The 18619-nt window shown below is 36.9% G+C and overlaps 2 protein-coding genes across 4 annotated transcripts in view; both read left to right on the forward strand.

The window, feature by feature from the left end:
- The window catches only part of LOC107769529 (protein DETOXIFICATION 12-like), a 50604-nt gene extending 38973 nt beyond the window's left edge, over positions 1–11631 (forward strand). For 2 of the 3 annotated variants that reach the window (XM_075249849.1, XM_075249847.1), the window contains 7 exons: positions 8682–8953; positions 9557–10101; positions 10228–10314; positions 10415–10471; positions 10557–10795; positions 10962–11167; positions 11271–11631. In XM_075249849.1, the coding sequence (XP_075105950.1) occupies positions 8717–8953; positions 9557–10101; positions 10228–10314; positions 10415–10471; positions 10557–10795; positions 10962–11167; positions 11271–11312 (1413 nt within the window). In that variant the 5' untranslated portion in view covers positions 8682–8716 and the 3' untranslated portion in view covers positions 11313–11631. Of the gene's footprint in view, positions 1–8681; positions 8954–9556; positions 10102–10227; positions 10315–10414; positions 10472–10556; positions 10796–10953; positions 11168–11270 lie in introns of those variants that run through there. The other variant, XM_075249850.1, reaches the window with a different exon arrangement.
- Positions 11632–12971: 1340 nt separating this feature from the next.
- On the forward strand, positions 12972–16187 carry LOC107769528 (protein DETOXIFICATION 3-like). The gene is made up of 7 exons (XM_016588754.2): positions 12972–13275; positions 13896–14440; positions 14552–14638; positions 14727–14783; positions 14877–15115; positions 15455–15660; positions 15748–16187. The coding sequence occupies exons 1-7, from the start codon at positions 13039–13041 to the stop codon at positions 15787–15789; spliced, it is 1413 nt and encodes a 470-aa protein (XP_016444240.2). The 5' UTR covers positions 12972–13038; the 3' UTR covers positions 15790–16187.
- Positions 16188–18619: the final 2432 nt, after the last annotated feature.

Consider the following 18619-nt stretch of genomic DNA (forward strand, 5'->3'; position numbering starts at 1 on the left):
TTTAATGGACCCAACCTCTCAAATACAGAAGTTCTCACAGTTGATTTTCCAAGTCGGTCAAAGATAGAAGGCTTGTTAGAAGCAGCATATTCGTCTTCTACAGTGATATAATTGCTACTCGCCCTTCTTATAGAGATGCGCACTGGTGACGGTTGCTTGTATCCCAAACCTTTATGTGGTTGTCTCATGGCAACTTCTGATGGGAGCTTCCCTAACTTTGACGGCTCATTGGGATTGTATCTAGCTTTTGCAAATAGCTTGTAAGCGTTAGGATCAAAACCTTCATCTGTTCGCTTTGTAGGGAGTGCCACATTCTGCAAACGATTTTGGGCTACAAACCCTGCAAGCGGCTTTGAGGACAACTTTACTACCTCAATTCGTTTTACCGAAAGAGTTAACTCATTTAGCATCTTGGTTTGGAGATTAGATGATTCGCCCTCGTCTTTCTTCCTTTTAGGGACATATTGGAGCACATGACTTACTTTCTTGCCATAAGACGCAATACCCCTTTATGAGATTTATTCACATGGGCGTGTACTTCCTCAGTAACAGCTTTGGCTTCACCAGTAGTCACCTCTACTCTTTTAGTTGTGGGCTCGTCATTCTTGATTTTGATGCCATTATCAGCTTTTAGCTCCTTCACAATGCAGTTTTTCAAGTAGAACTTTGCATCGGCGAAGTGTGACTCAACCGCGATGAATGGCTCATCATCAGCAACTATCTTCTTTTCGCGAGCCAAGTCCATAACTTTGTCCTTGAAGACAAAGCACTTCTCTAGAGGGTGGCTCACAACGATGGTATTTGTAGTAATTTGGGTCATTTATTTTCCCAGCTTCATTTGGTCGCTTCATCTCCGGAAGCTCAATGAGATTTAACTCGAGGAGTTCTTAAAAAGTAGCTGGCACATGAGAATCCAGAAATGGATACTCTTTCTCTTGCATTTCTTTTAAGGTCAACTTTCCACTTGGCTTATCTTGAAAAGAAATAGATTTCATACTCTGCTTCTTGCTCACCTTTCGTTATGAACTTCACAGGTGTTGTGTTGACATTCATAGCTTCCTTGCTTTCAGAATTGGGTACGAACTTGCCCCACTTCCTGACTTCTTGCTTGTCATTCCTTTTGTGAGGTTCATAGATGGGCAGTCTTTTATTTCCAGCGGAGGCCATATTCAATTCCATGTCATGGGCACGAGTTGCAAGTTCTTCAAATGTGCCAGGCTTGATACCTTGCAAGATGTAGTACAATCCCCAATGCATGCCTTAGATGGACATCTCTATGCCTGAAGTTTCACTAAGTCTGTCTTTGCAGTTGAGGCTTGCATTCCTCCAATGATTGATAAAGTCGATAACTGGTTCCCCCTTTCGTTGACGAGTATTTGTAAGTTCTATCATACTCATAGTACGACTTATACTATAAAAGCGATTGAGGAACTCTTGATCTAGTTGCTCCCAACTATCGATAGATCTAGTCTCGAGGTGTGTGTACCAGTCAAAAGCATTTCCTTTTAACGAGCTGACAAACTGCTTGATGAGGTAATCTCCATAAGTTCCAACATTGTTTCACGTCTCCACGAAGTGCGCCACATGTTGCTTTGGGTTACTTTTACCATTAAATTGTTGAAACTTTGGAGGTTGATAGCCAGCAAACATCTTCAACATATCGACCCTTACAGTGTACGACTTTCATATGTAAGGGAGGATTTGGCAGCAACCTCATATTTGTTCTTAATGGTTCCTTCAATGAACTCCTGCAGCTAATCGATTTGAATCATCCCTTCAGATGAGACAAGGATAGCCTTAGTGGATGCTACTTGTCTTGGGGGAGAGTCACTCTCTAGAACTTCTGGGAGCTTGCCGAATGCATGGGTGGATTCTTCTTCTATCAAGATTCCCACCCTATTTGTTAGCTTGTTAATTCTAGCCTCATGATTTTGCATGCATTTTGTCAAGCCAGCGATTGCTTCCGTCAAGTTTGCCAACTGCTCCTCAACAGATGAAGTATTTGTCACCATGGCTTGTATGATTGTCGTGGACGACAAAGAGTAGCATGGATTTTCACATAGATTGATCCTTTATTGACTCACGCTAAGTGCTGTAAGTGGGGAGGATCCATCACTTGAAGCATCATCATCTTCCTTCACAGCAGAGCGCTTGGATCCGGAGAGGTCAAGCAGAGCAAGAGTTTTCTTGATCTTTTCAGCAACATCGCTTCCTCCTTCAGGTGTGTTTGTGGAAGATCTTGCTCCTTTTGAGGATGAAGATCCGAAGACATGGGTTGATGCAGACGACACTTGGGGTGCTTATTGTCCTAAAGAGCTTGCTTTGCTCCTCGTAACTGGTCCAAAGCTTCCAAAGGTAACATCGAGGATGCTTTCCACATCAGTATAGAACCTGGAGTTAGCAGCCTTGGTGGATGTTGATCTGGAGTTAATTTGTAGACAATAAATTTGCGTCGAGAAAATAAAATCAAGACCAAAAAATATTGCAACAATCGTAGTATCTTATTTCAAAGATTTGAGTGTTACAATATCTATGATTCCTCTGATTCTACTTTTCTAGTATAAATTCAAGGGCCTTTGAGCTTGATCTTGAATTTGAATTTGATATAACCGTCGCGAACACTTTGATTGTTGCCACGAATTGTATCACGAACAAGTAGCCTTGATCTTGAGCGCCTTGTGTTTGATTTGACTTCATTCTTGATCTTGAATACTTGATTTGTTCTTTGTTCTTGAACTTGAACTTGATTTCTTGAACTTGAACTTGGTTGCTTGAAGTGTGAAACTTGTAGAGAAATTTGTGGCGTTTGATCCACGAGCTCTCTCTTGCTTCTTGTTATAACTTCTGGTATCTTTTCTGAGTTATGAAGACCCCTATTTATAGTTGTGGAAGGGAGGTGTCATGATAAGAACAAACTCTTTTCGACCAATCAAATTAAAGTGTGACAAGGCCGCATTTGATTGGCCAGAATATGTCACTTGCACATGTGGCGCGATTTCATTGGCCCTTTTAATGTGAATTGGAATGCTTTGTCATTTTGACACATGGAACAATCCTATTAGCTCTTCTGTCTGACTTGGCGCGCACGTCATTTGACACGTGGCACCAAACTGGGCCTCTAGGAAGATGACATCTTGGGCTTAATGAAGTGGGCTCATTACTTTAGCCCAATTAAATGGGCTAGCCCAATGGATTGAGACTTACTTATTTAATCCATATATATTAGCCCATAATTTATTTGGACTAGTATATGTAAAATATAATCTAAATTATTTATTTAATTTGAATCGAATAAATTTTACATGTCTACACCAAGTCTAAAGTCTGTTTCAGTGCAAATTGCAAACCTCACCAAATGGAATTCATCTCAAACACTCTTGCCATTAAAGCTTCAGCAAATATTGAAAAATACCTGGGCTTTCCAATCTTCCACAAAAGACCAACTCACAGTGATTTCTAGTTCATCATTGACAATCATCATTCTAAAATGGCTGGATGGAAAACAATCATGTTGAACATGATTGGAAGAACCACTTTGGCAAACGCATCCTTGAAATCCGTCCCAAATCATGTAATGCAACACATTAAGCTCCCTGCAAAAATAACCAAAGAGATTGATAAAATACAAAGAAATTTCATCTGCGGTACTACTGCTATAAAAAGAAAGATGCACCTTGTCTCATGGGAAACAGTCAGTATGACTAAGACTGGAGGGGGGGGCTAGAAATTCAGAAAGCTGAATTGAAAAATAGAGCCCTTCACTCAGGGCTTGCTTGGAGGCTATATCAGAATTCCTCAGCCCTCTGGGCAAAAACACTTATTGCAAAGCACTGCAACTGGAGGAACCCCCCTAAAAAAGCTAAGTCAACACCTGGCAATGCATTCTAAAGGGATGAGAAACTTGCATGAAAGCAAAAAGATGGGTACTGCATTCAGGGAACAAAGTCAGCTTCTTCAATGACCCTTGGATAAATAACCTCCCAGCTATAAGGTCCTTAATAGAAAGACCCTTGACAAGAGAAGATATGGCCAAAACTGTAGCTTCTGCTCATAATCATGGAACTTGGGATCTTTCTACCATCTCTCTTACCATCCCTCAAAACATCAAAAACTCCATTCAAAACACCTTCATCTCACCCAACCCAATTAAGGAAGATAGAATGATCTGGGGAGCCACCTCAAATGGAATCTATTCCACAAAATCATCTTACTCCCTCTTGGATATCCTTCAACACCAAAAAGATGAAATCATAAGCAACAATTACTTATGGATCTAGAACTAAAAGTCCCCAAGAAGATTTAATCATTCTTTTGGCTACTCTTCCATGATAGGTTCCTCACTGGAGCTTTTCTCCATCATGTTGGGATACAACCAGATTCCATATGCAGCCTTTGCAATCAAGCTAATGAGACATCATCACACATCTTTTTTGAATGCACAAACTCAAAACTTTTCTAGCAAGCAATCCTCTCACAAAGCACAAACAACGACACTAATCCTATACCATCATTCACAACCATGGATTAACCAAACACATGGGCATCCCTTAATAAAGATCACTACAACAATATCATCACCTGGGAAGAGCTCTTGCCATTCTGCTTCTGGAAAATCTGGCTCACAAGGAACAACAATTATTCATTAACAGAAAGGAAAGGGTGGACACCAAAAGTGCTATAGCTAAGGCAACTGAATTTGTAACCATTATATTGAATAAAGCACCCAAAATAAAAAAATTCTGGGTCAAATGGGATCCACCAAAAATCAACACTTACAAGCTCAACACCGATGAAACTGCAATAGGAAATCTTGGAAGGGGATGACTGGGAGGAGTCTTCAGAAATGCAAGTGGAAACTGGGTAATAGGCTACATGGGATCAATCCAGCATACCACTAACACTCAGGCAGAATTGCTAGCCATTCTAAAAGGGCTGCAAATTGCAGAAGAAAGACAGTTAACACCGTTGGAAATAAACACTGATTCAACTGAGGTAATTAGAATGCTAATCAATGGAAACCTCCTTTTTGACTCACTTATTCATGAATGCAGGTCAATCGTCCAAAGACTAAGCGTCGTGGTGGTGAAGCACAGCTACAAAGAGACCAATAGAGTTGCTGACCTATTGGCAAAGGAGGGCACTACCAAGAACTTTTGTGAAAATATTTTTGTAACAGCAGTTCCTCCGGTGTTTGTGACGCATGTCTTTTGGGCAGACATTGCAGGAACTGCTTTCCAAAGACAAATTATGGACTGTAATATTTTTAACGATAGACAAGTAGTGGGGGATTTGATATATCCACCCACAAACAATTCGTCTGTAACCCCTAACGGGTAGTTTAGTTTGCTTATTATAAAATGCATCCAGTTTAATAAAAAAAATAGCAATGTATTAAATGTATATTACCAAAGAAGAAGTATATATGAAATAATGCACAATAACGTTACTTAAAACTATCCAAGTGCTGGCTAATTAGAATCTTTATATATAATATTTGGTAGGATGGAAATATTTTCTCAATAATTATTTTGTATTTTCTTTTGTTTGGTTACACTAAATAGTTAAAAATATTTATTTTATTAATTTTTGGAACAAAAAATAATTATTTTAAAAGAAAATGTTTTTTGAAATTAGTGAAAAGTAACTTTCCTATTAATCCAAGTGAAGTCATTTTCTGGGTTAAAAATTATTGGGTGTGCGAATAAAGTCTCACATTGATAGCTGAAAAGATTGAGAGCCTACATATAATGTGTGAATGCCTCTTAATGGTGTGAGGCCTTTTGAAAAAAATCATGCAGACTTGAGCCAAAGCGAACAATATCACACTATGTTAAGAGTATCATTGGGTCATTTTAGCTCAACAACTGGTATTAGAGCCCAGATTCAACGGGACGAGTATGATGATGACAGAGCGATGGAATGAACAACCGTTTGGACCCGTGATAGGGTGTGCGGACTAAATCTCACATTGGTAGGCGGTAGATGAAAAGATTGGGAGCCTACATGTAAGGTGGATGTTCGGACTAAATATCACATTGGTAGGCGGTAGCTAAAAAGACTAGGAGTCTGGACTGGGAGCCTACGTGTAAGGTGTAGAGATCTCTTACTAATGTGAAATATTTTGGGAATGTGGACTTGGCCCAAAACGTACAATATCACACCATATTAGGATTTTTACATACCTATACACTATTGGAAACTTTATTACCCTCCTTACTCAAGTTTTAATTTAATTACAGCCTATATACAAATTTACCAATTATATACACGTTAGGAATTAAATGAGTATCCTTTTACATTAGGAATCAATTATTTCCCATCCTTATTTTCTCTCTCATGTGCTCTCTCTCTCCCGCTCTCCCTCCCTCCCCCCCTCTCTCTCTACGTCTCTCTCTATCTCTCAATCCCTAATTTCAGTAATGTAGAGCAAAGGAAAAGAGAGCAACAATTCCACCATTGACAACCATTAAAAAGCTTTGAAGCTTTGAATTTAAATTTGGGTTTTCAAAAAATATTATTTGTTTGAATTGGATGTTGTTGCAAACAATTGAGAATTCTCTCTACGTCTCTCTCTATCTCTCAATCCCTAATTTCAGTAATGTAAAGCAAAGGAAAAGAGAACAGCAATTCTACCATTGACAGCCATTAAAAAGCTTTGAAGCTTTGAATTCGAATTTGGGTTTTCAAAAATTATTATTTGTTTGGATTGAGTGTTGTTGCAAACAATTAGGAATATTGTTTGGAGTTTATATCTCAATCTTGAGGGTGTTTTGGTGAAGATTAGACTTGATTTTGATTGAATTTCAGATTGAAACTCGAAGAAGAAGAAGATATGATATACATTATACTTACGAAATTGTAGTAAAGTTGTAGTAAAATTATAGGTAAATTGTATTTTGTTGTAGTAAAGTTGTATAAAATTGTATTTAAGTGGTATGATATTGTAGTTGTATATAACTGGGGTAGAAATAATGTGTGAAAGTTGTAGATAAGTTGTATAATTATAATTAGTTGTATGAAAAAGGTTCACATTGATATTAGGAAAATAAATTTGAGTTAAACTAAAATATTGTTTGAAAAAGAAAAAAATAAACTGAAAGCACGATTAGTAATTTCCAGCTGCATGCTTCCGTCGAACTTCTAGTACGTACGTGCAAAGCATAAAACTGTTGCTCCTCATCTTAAAATTTCTAGTCAACTGAAAGTCACTTTTATTGGTTTTAGACCAAAAGCAAATATAAAGTAATTCACTTTTCGAAAACAAAATATTTCAAAGGATACAAAATCACAGATTCTTATTATGAAATTAAGACGCAATTATTTACGTATTATTATTTGATAAAAAATCAACTTTTATTAATCGAAAAGAATGGGGCGGGGAGTACTCCTTCTATTCCACTTATTTGTTTGATATAACTTTCTAATATTAATTTGTAACAAGAAAACAATTTTGAATAGTTTATTGAGTAGACACATCTGTTCCTGGATCCCAAGGGTTCAAAGCAGCACCACTATTGACAGGCAAACACCTGATCAAAGCAGCAAGAGCAAGGATGAAAGTGAATGGGAAAACTGAACAGATGTTGCAGCTACACTAATACAGTGAGAGCATTTGATTCAAACTTGTACACGAAACTTCTTTATTTTGACCCTTACGGGATTCCCCAAGTATGACACAGTTAGTGCAAACTGGCTATATTTTTATCCAGGAACTACTACTCGTTTTCAAGAACCAATAAACCTACGTAGCAATAAAACTTAAGTTCCTAACTTAATCGTATAGAAGTCTACTCAAATTAAAAACAAATTTCTCTGGAATTAGAGAGGAAAAAAGGAAAAAGGGTGTAACTAAATCCCTTGATTGAAGGCACTAATAATGGATTGAGAGCCTTTTAAGGTGGAATGTATATATATTGTAAACAAAACTTGTTTAGGTCGGATAATTAACTAAACATAGATATTTAGGATAATAAAGTTATAGATATGTTATGATGGTGCCATTTTAGCCCAACAAAAATAGAGGCGCTAGACAACCCACCTCGCTTTCTGCCGGCTTCTCCAATCAGTCAACACAAAGCAGGATGATCCATGGAGTTTATTTCATGGAATTGACTGCGCAGTCATGCCTTTATCTTTGTCTGTCAAAGTACTCATCTCCACATGCGACATGCCTTCTTTTGTTTTTTTTTTAGGTCATGGACATGCCTTTATCATTGTCTGCATAAAAACCTTATTATATTAAAAAAAACTGTTTTCTTTCTCGTCATTTGTAGGCGTTTGTTTGAAAAAAATTCTTGCGTTTTTGTTAGAGTTCTTTTTGCCAAAAAGTTTTAAAAATAAAGTATTTTTCACTTACCATCAAACATTAAAAAATAAGTCAATCACGTATTTAATGATGGTAAAAGAACATGTATGTTACGAGTTTCGCCTTTGAAAATGGTTTCTTGCATGTCATACTAGTAGTCAATTGGGAATCAAACAAAAGACAAATGGGGTTTGCTAGTAGAGCTAAAATTGTATAGCAAATCAATAAATAATGACAAAAAAGATAACCCTAGAGAAAACATTTATAATATGTAATTCTCCAAAGTAAGCAAGAATCTTTCTGTGCTACGACAATATCATATACTCACAGCTAGCTAAAGCGTGTATTTCTAATTGTGCATACTATTATATATAAGGGGCATCGTCTGTGCAAGTGACAACAAGTAGAACTATGGCAGATGAGTTACCACAGAGCTGGAAAGAAAAGAAATGGCAGATAAATTGGGATGCTGTATCTCAAGAACTGAAGAAGACGAGTCGCATTATGGCTCCAATGGTTGCAGTCACAGTATTTCAGTACCTCTTGCAATTTGTATCAATCGTTATGGTGGGACATCTTGGACAGTTAGCCCTGTCTAGTGTTGCCATTGCCACTTCTCTAACTAATGTCACTGGTTTCAGCTTACTTGTAAGTCCTCTCTACATCTTACACTTCTTTATGCATGTTTGTTGAGTGTTGAGTGTTGAGAGAATGAGTTATTGTCGCGTTATATGATTTTGGACAATACTCACATGAGCTCTTCCAAGGCGAATTAATCCTGAATATGTTCAACTTTTACGATTCTTACTACTGAATCTATCGCACTTTTGATATTATAGGTTGAAAATTAGTATTTGATGAAATTTCGTAACCACATATATATCTATACTTTGTTATAAGAATACTAGGTTCAATTGAATCCAATGAGCTCCATCGTCCCCTAGCTATCTTTGGGATTGAGTCTATCTTATTAACATGGTATCACAGCAAAATCTACCCGGCTATTCCTGTTCTTATTTTCACAATGTTGGTCATATTATGTCGTCCACATTCTAGATGTTTAGGCCTAGGCGTTGAGGTGTTATATTCTCACATCGGTTGAAGAAATGGACTATTTGTCTGTTTGTGGTCTTGGACAATGCTCACCACATAAGTTAGTTTTTCGAACTGAGTTAGTCCCAAGGTCTATTTTTCTCGACGTTTCATGCATGAAATCATATTAATTGACTGAGGTTTGTGAATATGAAACAGTCAGGGCTGGTTGGTGGTTTGGAGACACTATGTGGACAAGCTTATGGAGCTCAGCAATATCACAAGCTCAGTACATATACCTACACTGCTATAATTTCTCTGTTTCTTGTATGCATACCAATATGTGTTTTGTGGTTCTTCATGGACAAATTGCTTATATTGATCGGACAAGATCACTCAATCTCAGTGGAAGCGCAGAAGTATTCAATGTGGGTAATCCCTGCTTTATTTGGTGGTGCAATTTCTAAACCACTAGTTAGATACATGCAGACACAGAGCTTGATTCTTCCTATGCTTCTATCTTCCTTTGCTGTTCTATGCTTCCACTTGCCCATAAGCTGGGCTTTCATATTTAAGTTGAAGCTAGGAAACATAGGAGCTGCTATAGCCTTCAGCGTATCCTCTTGGTTGTATGTGCTATTTCTTGCATTTTATGTCAAATATTCAAGCTCCTGTGAGAAGACTCGAGCGCCTTTCTCAATGGATGCATTCCTTGGTATCGGACAATTCTTCCGTTTGGCTGTCCCTTCTGCTGTGATGGTTTGGTGAATATTCCTCTTCTTGAACGAATCCCTCATGCCTGATGATCTATTGGATGCAGTTATTTATTTATGTATTTTCATTTCAATGACTCTTATTTTCCAATTTCACTGGCAACACTCTTATTGTAGCCTAAAATGGTGGTCACTTGAGGTGCTTACTTTACTCTCAGGCCTTTTACCAAATCCAACACTTGAGACATCAGTGATGTCAATATGGTACCATACTCTAATCCACAACCAATTCACATTGGTCATGAATTCGGGAAAATTTTCAATAGAAATGCGTCTAATATCTCTTTTTTTCACACTCTTGCAGCTTAACAATTTCCACATTACACTTCACTATACCATATGGCTTCGGAGCTGCTGCAAGGTTTGACTCAATAACTATCGACTATGTTCATCACTGAAAACTCATACAAAATCTTACTCCATTGCTTGTTGTCTTAATTTTAAAGTACTCGTATTTCAAATGAATTGGGAGCTGGGAATCCACAAAAGGCTCGATTGGCAGTTCAGTTAGTAATGTTTCTTGCAGTCATAGAGACAGTAGTATTAAGCACAAGTCTATTCGGAAGCAGGCGTGTATTGGGAAAAGCCTTCAGCAATGACAAGCAAGTGTTGGATTATATAGCTGAAATGACTCCTTTTCTATGTCTGTCCATTATCACAGATAGCTTGCAAGCAGTCATCTCTGGTATGTTTCCAAGCATCCATCTTTTGATGTGTCATATTTACTAGCAAATTAAAGCGCCAACGTGGCGGGTAAAATTCAGTGACCATACGTAATATTAACCCTGATATATCCTGAAAAAAGTTTGTACTGCACTTCGACTTAGATTTTTTTGTTGAAAGAAATACAGGTATAGCAAGAGGAAGCGGGTGGCAGCATATTGGGGCATATATAAATCTAGGGGCATTTTATTTGGTAGCTATTCCCTTAGCAGTGGTGTTGGGATTTGTTCTACATTTGAAAGCAAAGGGTCTTTGGATTGGAATAGTGGCTGGTTCTACTGTACAAACCATCATTCTATCTATTGTTACAAGTTTCACAGACTGGAAAAAGCAGGTTCATTTTTTTTTACCTTTTTTTAAAGTCTTTTCACAATTTTCTCGTGTCGTTTTTCTGTATTCCAGTACAGTAATTGAAAATTTGGGAATGGACTTTGCAGGCAAAGAAGGCAAGAGAAAGGATACACGACGGAAGATCTTAGGAAGACTAAAAAAAGGCGGCTTGCACAATGTATTCCGCGTTCACGCAGGATTCGAGGAAGGGCGCACATCAAGGGGTGTAATGTTATCTTAATGCAAACATTAATAGCTGATCCCACGGCTCGAACCCGCTTAGGAAAACTAGCGAAAAAGAAATAAATGCCTTTTTATAACATATTTCCTGGATTAGGATGAGGTCATTTCATTTGCAATGGCCATTTTTACGCTATTCAAGTCTTTACACCAAGTGTTGAACTAGAATTGAGAACTTTTTAAGTGTTCTAAATCATATGGTTGAATCTCATATCCCTGATACTATATGAATGGGGGCCCTCAAAAATGGTTTCTCTTTACTCTTTTTTTTTTCTTCAAATTTTTATCATGCAAACGAATATTAAAGCTTAATTTGCCTCAAAACACGCATTAAATAATCTGACATAACAATTCACATATTATTCCACGCGAATAAATTGAGGGGACTAATTCAAAGAAGAAATAAGGAAAAAAAAGCCATAAAGGGCCACATTGGCTTGAAGTTAATATTCACTTAGTTGACAACAAGTTTAGGTTCTATTTTATGCTATTGTCTATAAATTAAATTCTGATTAGCTGCAAATCCGATACTTTATATTATCCCAAATTCAGAAAGTTATCAAAGGTGAACTTGCAAAAGGGATAAAATGAGAGCCTTTGGATCTGTTTTCAAGTTTGACTACTTAGTGTAGGCAGAATTTTTGAAAGAAAGAAGCATTTGTTCTAAAAATACTTAATAAGTTCATTATTTATAGTAAAACTTCAATTTGGTTCCTAATTAGGTCCCAAATTCGGATTTAGTCCTGAACTTGTTGTGTTAATTCCAATCGCATCCGGATGTTTAGGTATAAGATATAGACTTGTAATTGGTTGATTTTCATCCAGATTGCTTTCAAAAGATAATAAGATAAAAGGCCTATTGTTAGAATAATACCACTTAAAAAGGCAAATATGAAATTACCAAGAAAAACAGGAACTGTTCAAGGTTCCAATGAGTGAATTGGGTGGGAACACAATTCCATGTCTTAAGGAGGTGAATTACAAATTGATAACTTGCCCAAAGGAAGTAAAGAAAGTTTTCTTCATATATTTTTTTGATATAAAATTTGGATTATATGATGATCTTTGTAAGAAGAAATGAAGAATGTAATATATATCATATTCCATAAATATAAAATTAGATAATCCATCTTTAGTGTCCGAACGCAAAAACGGGTGCAACAGCTAACAAAGACATTAAAAAACCTTGGACAAGACAAGCCAACAAGGACATAAAAAAAACCTTGAAAAAGGACACGTTGGGGGTAGCAATATACAAAATATCGTTAAATAATTCTTATACCTAGCCAAGTGGTTAGGATCCTTATAATTTAATGGTAAAAACAACATATAGTTGCCTTTGAAAAAGATGGTTTCTGGCAGGTCATACTAGTATTCATTAGTCAATTGGGAGCCTTAAAATAGTCCGGATCGAACAAAAGACAAATGGAAATTTGCTAATACAGCTAAAACTGTATAGCAGATAACATAAATAATGGCAAAAATGGTTACACCGAGAAAATATTTTTAACAAGTATCCGACAAAGTAAGCAAGCATCTTTCTGTCACGTGTTAGGAAACAACATAGAATTAGTACTAATTGTGCATTGGTTCTTCGTCTTTTGGAAGTGGCAACTGGCAACAAGTAGAACTATCATGGTAGAGGAGTTGCCACAGAGCTTGAAAGAAAAGAAATGGCAGATAAATTGGGATGCTGTGTCTCAAGAACTGAAGAAGACGAGTCGTTTTATGGCTCCAATGGTAGCGGTCACAGTTTTTCAGTACTTGTTGCAAGTTGTATCAGTCATGATGGTGGGACATCTTGGAGAGTTAGCTCTGTCTAGTGTTGCCATCGCCACTTCTCTAACTAATGTCACTGGTTTCAGCCTGCTTGTAAGTGCTCTCTACATATTAATGGTCCATATGCATTAGTGTCTCATGTGCGGGGAATGTCTTGTGTTTGTATATACTGACCTCACGAACTAACTTTTGCGCTTTAGTTAGAATCAATATTCATTTTTTTATCAGAGACAAATTCATTCCGATTCTTAGTTTACCCATTGTCGGTCCCTCATACTATGTTGTTTACGCTCCAAATGTCCAGGCCTGGACGAGAGGGAGGGGAGAGGTGTTAAAATCCCGAAGAAATGGACTATCGTCTCCTTATATGGTTTTGTACAAGCATCATGGACTAATTTTTGGGTTGAGTTGGTCCAAGCAGACGCGGACCTATGTATAACATTGAGGGGTCACCGGATCCCGTAAACTTTGATCCAAATCTTGTATATATATATATATGTATACCTTGAAAATGGTTAATTTAAATAAGTTGACACCTTGAACACTAAAAGCCTTTCGAGGGCACTGACTGAGTAGAATACTGGTGCCCTCATTGCGTTAAAATCCTGGGTCCGCCTCTGGGTCCAAAGTCTTTTTTTTTTTTTTTTTTTAATATATAAATGTTCGTCCATAAAACTAGTATTGATTTACTGAGGTTTGTGAACTTGGAACAGACGGGGCTGGTTGGTGGTATGGAGACACTATGTGGACAAGCTTATGGAGCTCAGCAATATCACAAACTCAGTACATATACCTACACTGCTATAATTTCTCTGTTTCTAGTATGCATACCAATCTGTGTGTTGTGGTGTTTCATGGACAAATTGCTTATATTGACGGGACAAGATCATTCAATCTCAGTGGAAGCGCGCAAGTATTCATTATGGGTAATCCCTGCTATTTTTGGTGGTGCAATTTCTAAACCACTAACTAGATACTTGCAGGCACAGAGTTTGATTTTTCCCATGCTTTTATCTTCCTTTGCTGTTCTATGCCTTCACTTGCCCATAAGCTGGGCTTTCATATTTAAGTTGGAGCTAGGAAACATTGGAGCTGCTATAGCCTTCAGTATATCCTCTTGGTTGTATGTCCTATTTCTTGCATCTTATGTCAAACTTTCAAGCTCCTGTGAGAAAACTCGAGCGCCTTTCTCCATGGAAGCCTTCCTTGGTATTAGACAATTCTTCCGTTTGGCTATCCCTTCTGCTGTGATGGTCTGGTAAATATTCGTCTTCCTGAATGAATGATCAATTGGATGAAGTATTTGTTTATTTATTTGTATGTTGTTATCTCAGTGACTTATTTTTCATTATGGTTCAACTTATTGTAGCCTAAAATGGTGGTCATTTGAGGTGCTTGCTTTGGTATCAGGCCTTTTACCAAATCCAAAGCTCGAGACATCAGTGATGTCAATATGGTACCGTATTATAATTCACAATTCCTATTCCTTTGGGAGAATTATTTTAATAGAAATGGTTCTAATATATCATTTTGTTCACACACAGCATAACAATTTCTCAATTACACTTCAGTATACCATATGGCTTTGGAGCTGCTGCAAGGTTTGACTCTATAAGTTTCAAACATGTCCATCAGTAGCAAAAAGTACTCATACAAAATAATCTTACTCCAGTTGTCTTGATATTATTTTGTAGTACTCGTGTTTCAAATGAACTGGGAGCTGGGAATCCTCAAAAGGCTCGGATGGCAGTTCAGGTAATAATGTTTCTTACCGTCATAGAGACACTAGTGTTCAACACAAGTCTGTTCGGGAGCAGACATGTATTGGGAAAAGCATTCAGCAATGAGAAGCAAGTCGTGGACTATATAGCAGCAATGACGCCTTTTCTATGCCTGTCCATTGTCACAGACAGCTTACAAATAGTCATCACTGGTTAGTTCCATAACATCTCCGCCGTTAATTTATCTAACAGTACTGAACTTTACCTACTATAACAGTAAAGTCATAAAGTTTTTTTTTTTTTTTTTTTTTTTTTTTTGTAACATTGAATAATGAATATACTCAGAAAATACGAACGACCGGAATGTTAGACACATCACTCTCCACATCACCAGCTTTGCCACTGTCAATTCCATATCAAAAAGTAAACAAAAAATGAAAATCTGATGTGTAAAATTTTATTTCATTTTTAGTGGTAAGTCGCATGATATTATATTTTCCAAAAAAAGATTTTTCACTTGGACTAAGATTATTTTTTCTAACGAAAAACAGGTATAGCAAGGGGAAGTGGGTGGCAGCATATTGGGGCATATATAAATCTAGTGGTATTTTATGTGATAGCAATCCCTTTAGCAGTGGTGTTGGGATTTGTTGTACATTTGAAAGCAAAGGGGCTTTGGATTGGAATAGTGGTTGGTTGTGCTATACAATCGATCGTTCTATCTATTGTTACAGGTTTCACAGACTGGGAAAAACAGGTACATTGTTTTTACTTTTCTGAAAGTCTTTTCATAATTTCCTCGATCGGTTTTTTTTCTTATAAATTTGGGGAATGGACTATGCAGGCAAAGAAGGCAAGAGAAAGGGTACACGAAGGAAGATCTTAGGAAGACAAGAGATTAACGAATTATGCCTTTGTATAACATGCATAATGGGATCATTTCCTTTGCAATGGCTACTTTTACGCGCTATTCAAGTCTTTACGCTAATTATTGTACATCTGAATTGAAAGTGTTTGTAAGAGAATCTGTTGCATCCACCAGCTCTTTCAAGAATTTTTAGAGAGAGATCTGGTGTTCTTTGAATTTCGAACACTTCGATGGGTATTTTTAATTTTTTTTTTACACGTGCCACTTCGTGAGTGATGCGTGTGTATGAGTTAAAGGCGTTCGAATTTAGGGGTATAGTATGTTAAATTCTTTAAAGAATGTGCAATGTGCATATGGTGTTCTCTGCCTTTTTCTTTTTGTGGTACACTAATATGAGAGTACTTACATTGACGTAAGGGTGAAGCTTCCCCATGGATCTCATGTTTCATATCTTGGATCAACTCTAGAACTTAAAATGTTTTATTTTTTAATAAAAATTATCGGATGAAAAACACTGTACGAAAACACATAAAATATAGAAGTCAGCTTGAATTTGCACATATGATCAGTTTAAGGACAGCTCATGAGATTGAAGTGCAGTTGTGTATAGAAGTAAGTGTGAATCGAAGCTTCTGCTCACGTATGTCAAGTTCCATTCAACCATAGTACTTGATCAAAACAATGATAGAATAAAGAACTAGATCTATACGTGATCCATCCGGCGTAGTCTCTTAAAAATTGCCAGAAGTCAACTAGAATTTGCATATATGGAATTAAAAACTGTTCTGTGATAAAGACGAGAAGCTTATAAAATTCCACGAAAATTAAAGATCCTAAATATAGGCTGATCAAGAATATTGTTCAACCAAAAAATAGAATTTCAGTCACAGCTAGAATTTAGAAGAACACGGGTTACTAATAATCAAAAGAATATGCAAAGGAAAGTAATTTGAAGTAATCAGAATGTAATCAAGAGAAAAACAAGTGAATCAAAGTATATTCCGATGATATCCCTTGTCCCTACAATTGATCAGATACCTCCCTTTTATAGGTATCTTAAAGATATGCGTTTTTCCCAAATCATAATGAGGCTATTATGAATAATTAAAGACGTTGAATGCTACGTTACATAATCATTATAATCAATACAAATTCCTTAACGTATCCAGTATTTAATGCCCGTCAAATTCTGTATCTGCGCTCTTTACTATGGTCAGATCTATTCCTTTTGATTCTTGGATATAAATGACTTAAACAGGTACGGCCACCCGTGCCTCTTCCTTTGTCCTTGCTCGTTTCTATTGCTGCTCGTGCCTCTTAATTAATTGTAATTCTTTGACTATTTGACCAGTCCACGTGTCTCGACGCGTATCCTTATATAAATGTAATTTTTCCCAATACAAATATCTTTCCTGAGGTCTCCCCTGTCATTCTATCTCTCAAATTTCCTCAAGCTTATAGCTATCATATCATTGTAACATTTAAGGATTGGTTTTAACCGTTAAAGAAGGTGTTGCTCGAGGAAATGGAAAGGGCTCTGCTGCCATTGAATAATGAGATCAGCAAAAAAGCGGTGTTTAAAGACGAGGTGAAAGAAGTGAGTCGCATGGCAATTCCAATGATAGTGGTGCATGTGTGTCAATTCCTGTTGCGCTATGCACCAATGGTTATGTTGGGTCACTTAAGTGAACTCTCCTTCTCAAGTGCCTCCATCGCCACATCTTACTGCAACTTTACTGGATTTGCCATCCTTGTAAGCTCCTAACTAATTTCTGTTCTCAACATTCTTTAATTTGTAGTAGTACCTTAATTTTAAATTGTTGGGTGTGCGAACAAAGTCGCACATCGGTACCTGAAAAGATTGGGATCCTACAAATAAGGTGCAGACATCTCTTAATGGTGTGGGACATTTTGGGGAAAATTATGCGGGCTTGGCCCAAAGCGGACTATATCACACCGTATTAGGAGTATATTTGGGCTAGTTCAGCCCAACACAAGCATTGATGAACAGTTTAAGAAGGATTATTAGTCATAGAATTCTAGTATGATTAATCCGCACAGAGAAATATGCATGCTCTCAGATTTCTGGTTTTAGACTTACATTTTTGTTTTGATATTATAAGCTAATAATAATTCTTTATCCCACCTACTAAGCAAGTACTCCATCCATCTAAAAAAAAAAATTGCCAAGAAATAAGTTCAAATGTCAAACGCGGATTTGGCCAAAGTCAACTGGCCTAAGCTTCTAGATCTTTACATGATAAACTATATATAAAAAAAACTAACAACGGTTAGTTGGAATAATTATGCTTTTCTAAATTGTGCATAAGCTTTTCACAAGTTAGACTACGAAAATTCACAATAAGAGACAAGAATGTTCAAGCACTAACATGTAAAATTTGTCTCACCTCAGGTGACTTAAGAGCTAATACAAAAAACTGACTATAGTAAGTGTGGGTTTATATTCTGAAAAATTAAATGATGTATGTAATGTTCTAGCTACAACCAGATAAATTACAATAATAATGTAAAAAAATGTGTATAAACTTATCTGTTCTGATTTTAGACTTGCCTCTATTTCCAAAATGTGAATGTATTTTATCACTGTTTATCTCGAGATTGCTTGAGGTACTTAAGTCATTTGAATCTGAATTTGGTGTACAGTTTGGACTGGCAACTGGGTCGATAACTTTATGTGGACAGGCCTATGGAGCAAGGCAATATCAGAAAGTTGGCACTGTTACTTGTGCTGCCATTATATTTCTATTATTCGCGTGTCTGCCAGTTTCTCTTCTATGGATCTTCACTGGCAAATTGCTTCTATGGATTGGACAAGACCCATTAATCT

Source organism: Nicotiana tabacum, chromosome 3 (assembly GCF_000715075.1).
Source record: "Nicotiana tabacum cultivar K326 chromosome 3, ASM71507v2, whole genome shotgun sequence".
Lineage (NCBI taxonomy): Eukaryota > Viridiplantae > Streptophyta > Magnoliopsida > Solanales > Solanaceae > Nicotiana > Nicotiana tabacum.